The 9,886-nt window shown below is 40.0% G+C and overlaps 1 protein-coding gene across 1 annotated transcript; it reads left to right on the top strand.

Annotated features, from left to right (window-relative positions):
- Positions 1-1,930: 1,930 nt before the first annotated feature.
- On the top strand, positions 1,931-2,537 carry twist1b (twist family bHLH transcription factor 1b). Its single transcript, XM_037677023.1, has one exon. It carries the CDS (start codon positions 2,011-2,013, stop codon positions 2,521-2,523), a length of 513 nt encoding a protein of 170 aa, XP_037532951.1. The 5' UTR covers positions 1,931-2,010; the 3' UTR covers positions 2,524-2,537.
- Positions 2,538-9,886: the final 7,349 nt, after the last annotated feature.

Below are 9,886 nucleotides of genomic sequence, written 5' to 3'. Positions count from 1 at the left end.
ATTACCAGTACATACCTCACCCTAAACCTAACCATTACCAGTACATAACCCTAAACCTAACACATTCTCAATTCACACCTTGGTCCTAAACCTAACCCCTAACCCACCAACGGGACTTCTTCTTATGGGGCCTGAGCTTTGGGCCCCATAAGGAGCAGTTGGTCCTCACAATGTAGTATACATTGGAAAAATGGGCCTTACAATGTAGCATAAACAAGGACACACACATACACACAAATCCTTAATTATAACCCTCTTATTACTAAAATAATAATAACAATAATCTGTCCTTTTCTATATATAAGCATAAATTGAAAATAACACTAAAGTCTTAAAATATAAGTGACAGTTGGAGCTGTTTGGGGACAAACCGTTGAGATTTTGGGATATAAGGTCTTAAATGACAGCTGTGTCATTTAATTACCTTCTTAAATATAACAGAAGTGAAAGGCTTTTGTTTTCTGCAGCAATCCAAAAATAGTCTTGAGGACAGATTATGTTCTTATGTTTGTTGTTTGTATTGTTCAACTTTAGCAGTTCTTTACAACTTCACTTGTAAACTCACTGAACTCTGTGTAAAGACATGAATGAATGCAAGTGCTTAGTTTAAACTCAAATATACCTTGAACCTAGTGCATCAATATTTATAAAATTTAAGTTTACATTTGAACTTTGTCTTAGATGCACAATTATTACTCAACAATAGCTAATGCTGAAATCCTCCTGTAGAAAATCAGCCTCTCAGAGTTATCCTAATAAGAATCTTGTAAAACTGCTTTGTTAAAGGTAAATTAACAACTGAATGCGCCGAACGACACATTTATGCACAAGTTAAAAATCTTTAGCCATTCCATGTGATATTGTAACACAAGCTCATTAAAGTCACATAAACATGAGCCACCTTGAAGAGCTGCTCACCTGTGAGGCGCAGCAGAGATCAGCACCACGGACAGAGACACCAAACAGGTGAGCTCACCTCCACAGCTGCCAGCATCAACAACTCTGCATCAGATGAAAATTAATGAATTAACCTGGGCAGGTAGAATATGATTAATCCATGCGATAAACATGTTAAAAATGTTTAATTCAAGACAACAGAACAGCTCCACATTTCACATTGAAACAAACCCACGTTCCCCCCTTGAGATCAAACCTCACCCTGAGGCCTCTGAGAAGATGTAAATGGATGTTTCACCGGTGTTGTGACCTCTGACCCCAGCCACCCCCCTGTTTCCTGAGCCAGATGCAGCTCCTGTGGACCACGGTGTTCTCAACCTAAACAAAGTAATCCTCCACTAAACAAGATGGATATTGTATCAGCAGCCCGTCCACAGAGCTCCTCTCATCGCTGAATGGGAACAACTTCCTGTTTGCACAATGACTCATTCTATACCGTTTGGTGTGTTTTAATGTATGTTATGAAATATATCAAAACATGCCCTCTTGTGGGGAACACCGAGCATGCATGTAATTTTTTTTTTCCTTTAGAAAATGTAGGATAAGGATACTTTCATCTCAGTTCAAATGAGAAAGATTAAAATGAAAATAAATCTAATTGATGATTGTCTATTGATAACACACAAGAAATTACAATTTCAACTTGTATATAAAAGATATAGATAAATCATTTGTTGGTTTCAAAAACCACTTTGTCTTTAGAAAAAGTTACTCTTTGTCTCCTAAACCAGTTTATGAAACTGAGTGGGTTCAGATTGTTTGCTATAACAAATGCATTTCCCAACTCTTTGTAGAGTTTCTAACAGTTTCTCGGATCCTCCCGCCCCCCCTTCACTTCACGCAGTCCCCCCCTCTCAGCCAATCCTGTCCCTCTCCAAAAACTTTACGCAGCCTATAAGAACTGCTTAAGTTCCTCCAGTAACAGAAAAAGACTCGTCCGCTCAGGAACCCCATTTATGGATTCTTTGGTGCCTTCGAAGCCCGGCAGAACTTCAGCTGGACCATCTCCTTGACTTCATGAGAGGGGTCTAAACTTTTTTGGCACCCTTGGAGATGTCTGAGGAAAACCTGGGGGAAGAATCGGGCAGCTCCCCCGTCTCTCCTGTGGACAGCCTGAGTAACAGCGAGGGGGAGCCGGACAGGCAGCCCAAGAGGTCCGCGCGCAAGAAGAAGAGAACGAGCAGGAAGAACGGGGAGGACTCGGACAGCCCGACCCCGGGCAAGAGAGGCAAGAAGTCGAGCAGCAGCGGCAGCCCGCAGTCCTTCGAGGAGCTCCAGTCGCAGCGCGTCATGGCCAACGTGCGCGAGCGCCAGAGGACGCAGTCTCTGAACGAGGCGTTCGCGGCTTTGCGCAAAATCATCCCCACTCTGCCCTCGGACAAACTGAGCAAAATCCAGACGCTGAAGCTGGCGGCCAGGTACATCGACTTCCTCTGCCAGGTGCTGCAGAGCGACGAGCTGGACTCCAAGATGTCGAGCTGCAGCTATGTGGCGCACGAGAGGCTGAGCTACGCCTTCTCTGTGTGGAGGATGGAGGGCGCCTGGTCCATGTCAACATCTCACTAACATCTGGGGACGTGTGGGGGCCCAAACTGGTACGAATAAGCCTGCGTGATCTGTGCGTAAAGGAAAGTGCTGCTGCGCAGTGGCCTGACTGAACCTTCTGGTCCAAAGTGTTGTGGGTTCGCGCCACAACGCTTTATTTACCTCCAGGTGACTGCTGAATTCTTGATTTCTGAAGGGAATCTCTGGAGTCTAATGCTGGATACATGGGATCACTAAAACCACAGGTGACTGAAGCTCTGCGGGCAACTGGGTTGGGGGGTGGGGGTGCTCTGCGTAAAAAGGCCCGAGCTCCAAAATAACCTGATTCATGTTGACGACGAATGTTGAAAATATTATATTTGTTTTTCACAATTCATATATATATTTTTTAATTTTATTTTCTTAAATCCATGTCTCTGGGCTTCATTTCTGTGGAGGTCAAAGTGCATCCTTGAAGTTCTTGTTGTTTTTCCTGGTGAGCTCATGGTGCAGCTCACATTGTGGATCGAACCTGTGCGAACCTTTTTCAGATATTTATTTATTGGTGGAAACCCTGAGGAGTGGACCCTGTGTCTGAAACAAATAGGAAGCAAACACATTCCTGTTTTTATTATTAATATTATTTTTATTATTATTATCATGTTTTTTGTAAATGTTTGTACATACTTTTGCAATAAAGAAAAAATAATGAAATAACTTTGACTTTTTTTCCCCTCTGTTTTCAATGTGATTGGTAATGGCAGGTTTTTTTTTTTTTTAATGAGGCAAAATTGAGAAATAAACATTCTTGAGTTTAATGGAAATTACAAAACCTATGGATGCATGAGCTGTGGTTTCTTGAAAACTTCGCCAATTAAAAATTGAATCTGTTTCATAACAAGCCACAAAGAAAAGAAAAACAAATTAGTGGCTCTAACAAAAGAATTTCAGCCACACGCAAATATATATATTTTTTAAAGCACAGCAAGAAAAAAAAACTGAACTTTAAAAAGGCTGATTGTCATTTGTAGCTAAAAGCAACATTTTGTTAGTGAAAATGGTGCGGGAAAAAAATCATAATTAAAAAAAATAAAATAAAATTACAGTTTGGTCAACTTTTGAAAAACCCCTTAAGTTTCTTTTTGTGTATTCTTTATTTATTTATTTATTTTTCAATTGGATTAAATAAACTGATTGTGAGCGTGACGTCATGTTTCAGCCTCTAACTGAACATAAACAGAAGTGCAGCGACTAAAATCAAACCCAATCCACTTCCGTTTAATCTCCTTCAATACACAAAATAATCCGTGTGAACATGGAGGTTCGATTGTCCCGGATTATTGTCAGTCCTCGCGCTGTGATTGATCGGCGCTGTCCCAATCAAAGTGTGTGTCCGTTTGAAGGTGTGTAATTGGCCCGCGAGGCATGTGAGGAATTCCCAGATGTCAATGAAACTCAAGAAGGCCGAGAAGGTGCTGCGAAAGGCTGGGAGCCCGCGCGCGCACGCGCACAGCAGCCTGCTCTCGTGCAACCAACACAGACAAGAAGGGATGGAATTAGAGGTGTTGGTTCGGATACAAGTGGATCAACAGAAAAATATGGCTCCACGTTGAAAATTAATTTAGTCCTGCCCCCTTTTTATTTAATGTAAAAGCTCTAAATAACTTTCACCCCCCCTCTCTCTCTCTCTCTTTTTCCTGAAGAGAGGAGTTGGCAATCGACAATGCAGAGGCAGAGAATGAAACCTATTTAGAACAGATGTTGGTATTTTTTTTTAAAGTCACGTGAAATGAGCAGATGTTCAGACTGTGCAGAGAGAGAGACTCTGGCGTGCACAGCATTCCTCTGCACAGAGGCACGGAGCTCCGAGCTGCTCCGCTCCCTCCGAGTCCTGCAGCCAGATTAGCCGAGACGTTTTCAGATTAAAGTGGATTATAACCCAGGGGATGACACGGACCTGAGTGTGCGCGCTCAGGCTCGAAGGTAAGGATGACAAAAGGGCAGGAATGACGCAGCTGGAGGTTTCTTTGGTTTGAGAGAAAGTCGAGAAAATCAACCTGGATGATTTGTTTGTTTGTTTGTTTGTTTATTTGTTTATTTAGTTTAAGGATTTTTGCGCGGAAAGGCCCGAGAAGCTTCAGACTGAACTTGAGAGTGTTTATGTTTTTTATTGGGGGTGAGAGAGAGGGGGGGGGGGGGGGGGGGGGGGGGGGAGAGAAGCTGAGGAGCGGGACAAAATGTATCATCCAACCATTGTGAGGAGGAAAAGGGACGAAGTGCGTGACTCACAGGCCTGACGCACTCTTTGGAAAAACTTGGTCACAATTACGCACCAACAATAAAACAAAAGCAGGCTACACATCTTTACAGTGCAAACCTGAAATCTAAATTATGCAAATGTTATTTAAATGTAATTTCACAAAATAAAAAAAAAACTGTCACGTGTTCAACTTCTTCAGTTCCAAATGTACCATTTTATTTAAAAAATATCCTGTTTTTTTCCTAATATTGACTTTTTGTATTATTATTATTATTATTATTATTATTATTATTATTATTATTATTATGTGGCTGCAATAAGTAACTTGTCAAAATGTAAATCTATTAAAGAAATATGATTTTTTTAAAATATATAAACTTTTTCATTCAACCTTAATTTATACTTGTTAGTCCCATATCCCAAAACTTTTGTTTGAGCTCCTAACTTCTTGTTTTCTACAACCTGCGTGAAACTTTACATTTAAACTGAACAGTTCAGTCAGTTTGGATCCTTTATTGTGTTTTTGTAGCATTAAAGAGTTTATTTGTGCAAAGAAGCAGGTGCAGATCTGAGTGAAACAGGTTCCAGAGTTCCTCGTTTCTACAAATCTAAATGTTTGAAGCAAACCCTCCACAGACTCTCTGAACTGCTCGCTCAGATGATGAATATTAAATTCAATAGTTGTTAAATCGCACTTAAAGCAAAGAAACAGGTGAAGCAGCTGCACAATCCCTCTGAAACACAAAGATTCACTCAGTTGTTGCAAAAAAAGACAATAAGATTAAGCAAAACTAAGTTTAACAAACTGTATGTTGCTCCACACAAAAACTAAAATTAAAATCTGTAAAACAGTTTCTTCATAGTGAAAAATATAACATTTTAAAGCATTTTGGAAACTTTTTTCCAGCATTGCTGCTGCATTTAAAAAATAAAAGAAAAGAAAGTTAAAACATTAAAACCTTAAGGATATATTTGCTTTAAATTTACCTTGAAATGTAAAAAAAAAAAATCATGAGGTGTTTGTTGTGTTACTTGATCCTTATCAAAAACAAGCAGATGTTTCCTCAGGAGTCAAATCATGATAAACATATCTTCATAAACAATAAGCTTTAATTTTGTTTTTACATATTAACAGCAATGAAGAAAGTAAAAAAGACACTCTGCCCAACAAAAAGTTAACTGTTTTAAACTTTAATATTCAAAGCAGATATAATAAAGTAATACAATTGATATAAATTGTTGCTAATTTGAGTTTATTAGATAATTTTAAAGCCATATCAAATCTGATTTTGTTTTCATTTGACTTTTCTGCTTTAAATTGAAACGTCAGCGTTCACTTCACCGCAGCAAAAATGTTTTCTTTAGCTCAATCCAATTTAAGCGTGCCGATTTATTTTTGTCATGTAGAAGTTTTGAGTTTTTGAATTAAGTTCATAAATCAACTCAATCTTTAAGCAACTGAACACTTTTCAGAGGAGTTGAACCAGATGTTACTTTAAGCTTTTATTTTATTATAACATTTTATAAACATATTTTGTGAGTTATTTTTTATCTAATACCCCTGATCTCACACTATCAAATATTGTAAGCATAATGGCTATGAAGAGTGAAATTCAGGTTAAAAAGATTAAGATAATAATGTTTTAAAGTTTATAAAGTTATATTTAACAGGCTCACCTGTCGTGCACTGACTTGACTTCAATGAAAACACCAGGTGCATAATTCCACACCTATTTATAATTACAAACACAACTGATTTTAACGCTTTGTTGTTGTTCCTTACTTTATTTATTTTTGACACACTCTTATTCTTTTGAAAATTTGCTTAAATTTTGCAGTAATTAATTACAATAACCCTTAGAAATAAACACAAAACGCTGAAAATTTAAAAAAACAAATTCTGTGTGGCCCTGGTAGCAAATGATCCAATACAATAAAAAAGAACAATTTAACTCTGTTGTAAGTCTTGTATTCATGAACTAAATGAAAATATAAAGTAAACTAAATGAAACATCTCGGCTGTAGATCAACGTCTCATCAAAGAGAGAGGCTCGTAAAGAACGATGTGCATGTGGTTCGACTGCACCCAAATGTGACAGCTGAAGTGTGGACACCACCCAGGCTGCAGACAATACCTGGATCAGTTTGTTTTAGGGCTGTAATGATGTCAGGGACAGGACTGGGGTTGGGGTGGGGGGTGGGGGAGGGGGTTGTAGGTCTTGGCACCATCAGAAATTGGCCTGAACCCCAATGGTTCATCAGATTCTCTGGACTAATAAACAAGCAATAAAATGTCAGCATGAGCGTCCACAGTGGAATTGCAAAACTTTTGCAGATAATAAAGCAGATTTAAAAAAAAAAAATTCTTTACTTGAGGGGCAGTGGTTAATTACCAGTCCCCCCCCCACCCCACCCACACCCACACACACACACACACACACACACACACAGGAAGTGTAAACACATGGATGAAGTGAAGGAGAACTGTGGTCCAGCGCAGTGATTTCAAACGTTTCTGTTTATGTTCATTCAAAATCTGATGTAACTGTAGAGCTTGAAATACAAAGGAATGTTTCCTGGAGGTGGGGGGGTGGGGGGGGGGGGAGCAATGCACTTTGTAAAACTCAAAAATTGTGAACATCAGTCCTCTAGAAATAACTGAAAATTCTTGCACAAATAATAATATTTAAAAAAAAAAAATTGTTTATACAAAACTCTATGATGCTTTAGATCATTACCCTAAAAATTAAAATGTATGTGACACCTTCTTGATGTGATTTCAGTCCGAGTCCAGTTTCTCCCTCATTGAGCCTCAGATTGAAACGTGCAGTCCTTGTGTACTGCCCCGGGGTTAACAGAGCTCTAATGATGCTCCGGTCCCTGGAGGCGCTCCACTCCTCGGGTATTAATCCCATTGCCTTCATTAACCTGCTGGCCCACCGGCCCCAGCAGCGCTGAGCACCAGGACCCCAATGTCACGCTGATAATTGATGTGTTGTTCCTGAGAGTTACAATGATCTCCTTATTCCTCACACTTCATCTTAACTTTCTTCTCACCCAGATCATTAGGCTCTTAGCAGGAAGTGGCATTATGTGTGAAGCGAGGAAAATCCAATTGATCGTCAGCGCAAAACCTTGTTCGGGTACAGACTCTGTTTTGGAATTTCAAATAAGTAACAATGAAAGCACAGAACAAACCAACCCTTTCTTTGCATTTTACCTGTGAGCAAAAATTCATGCAAAACGTCTCCAGAATATTACAAAGCTTAAAACAAGGATAAGAATAAGAACAGATAGAGATAGGCAATAATAACAGAGTATCAACAGGTTTAATTTGTTTCCTGGTTTTAATCTTCCCCCAAACTTACGAATTGTTGTATTTGTTTAATAGATTGTCATTAAAGATAATCTTATTTTAATGCTTTGGAGTAAAGTTTTGTTTTTAAAGCAGGCGTGAGGAGTCTCATGTTACATTAGCACTTAGCATGTAGGTGTCCCAAGTTCTGCACAGTAAGCGTTTATGGTTGAGAATAGCAAAAGAGTTACATCATCTGATCCGCGGTCGTTTGTTTTTGATCCTTGGGTGAAGAGCGGAGCAGAACCGTCAACTGACCACCACTTGGTAGTGAGTTGGATCAGATGGCGGGAGAAGGTGCTGCACAGACCTGGTAGATTTAAACGTGTAGTGAGTGTTTGGTGTGACTTCCTAAAAGAGGAATCTGTCAGAAGGATCTCCAACTCCCACATCCAACAAAGCTTCAACTGCATCTCAGCGGAGGCGGGGGGCTACTGAGTCCGATGGAGCCATCTTCTCCTCCTACATTGTCAAAGACTCTGTCCTGAGCTGTGGCTTCAAGGCTGTTGAGCCATCCTCAAACTCTGTGGTGGACTCCCAAAGTTAGGGAAGCTGTCAAGCTGAAGAAGTACTCCTATTAGTCCTTATTGGCTGGAAGGGCTGCAGAGGCAGCTAAAGGGTGCCAGCTAGAAAAGTGGGCTGCAACTCTGACTGCTGCAGAGGTAAGAACTCAGATGTTGGAGGAGTTCAGTGATGCTCAGAGTGGACCTAATCACATCAGGAGGAACCAGATGGGGAGGCGCAGGCATCTGATAAACACTGATGCTTTGCTACTGCAGTGTTGCATGTCTAACTGGGAGGAGGAGACCCTAAGAAAGACCCAGGACAATAGTCTCTCCAGCTTGTCCTGGGAATGCTTTGGAATCCTCCTGGAAGAGAAAGAAGACATTGCTGCCCTGCAACCCCATGGATGGATGGATGGATGGATGGATGGATGGATGGATGGATGGATGGATGGATGGATGGATGGATGGATGGATGGATGGATGGATGGATGGATGATAGATGGATGGATGGGTGATGGATGGTTGATGGATGGATAGGTTGAAGTATTTTTTATTTTAAAAACTATGACTAGTATTCCAGATTTATGTTCAAATTCTAAAAATTTGATTCAATTTTGATATAATCATGTAAACTTCCTGTTTGCTGTTGTGAAAATATGTTAAATTTTTTTGTTAGGGTTTGGTTTAAAAAGAAAAGATTAAATAATTTGTCTAAAATGAATACACCGCAGGATGTATTGTCATCCATCTGAAACTGCATGTTTGACTGCTTGCTAATTAGGCCCGAGCAGCAAAGCGCTGCGAAGGCCTATTGTAATTGTGCTGTTTCTTATTAGGCCCGAGCAGCAAAGCGCTGCGAAGGCCTATTGTAATTGTGTCGTTTATTATTATTAGGCCCGAGCAGCAAAGCGCTGCGAAGGCCTATTGTAATTGTGTCGTTTATTATTAGGCCCGAGCAGCAAAGCGCTGCGAAGGCCTATTGTAATTGTGTCGTTTCTTATTATTATTCTTCTTCTTATTCTTTTCAATGTTTAAGCGCTTATTTGGAGGGGTTAGCATATTTGAAACCTAGCCAAACTTTACCCAAAATTGTCCCCCGCGAGAAATAGTAGTATGATAATGGAACCAAAAGTGGGCGTGGCCAAACTGCTCTACAGCGCCCCCTAACGTGAGATATGACAACTGGTAAGTCCTAGAGAGCTGAAATTTGGTACATATGTAGAACCCACCGAATCATGAAAAAAAGTCTCTTGGAGGTATGCCTTAAACCCAACAGGAAGTCGG

The sequence above is a fragment of the Nematolebias whitei genome, chromosome 5, assembly GCF_014905685.2.
Source record: "Nematolebias whitei isolate Nwh7 chromosome 5, NemWhi1, whole genome shotgun sequence".
Taxonomy (NCBI): domain Eukaryota; kingdom Metazoa; phylum Chordata; class Actinopteri; order Cyprinodontiformes; family Rivulidae; genus Nematolebias; species Nematolebias whitei.
Note: the sequence above shows the minus strand (reverse complement) of the source record. Positions and strands in the feature narration are given on the sequence as shown.

What these genes read in the sequence shown, in the direction of transcription:
- twist1b (XM_037677023.1), top strand. Translation starts at nt 2,011, where the DNA reads ATGTCTGAGGAAAACCTGGGGGAAGAATCGGGCAGCTCCCCCGTCTCT.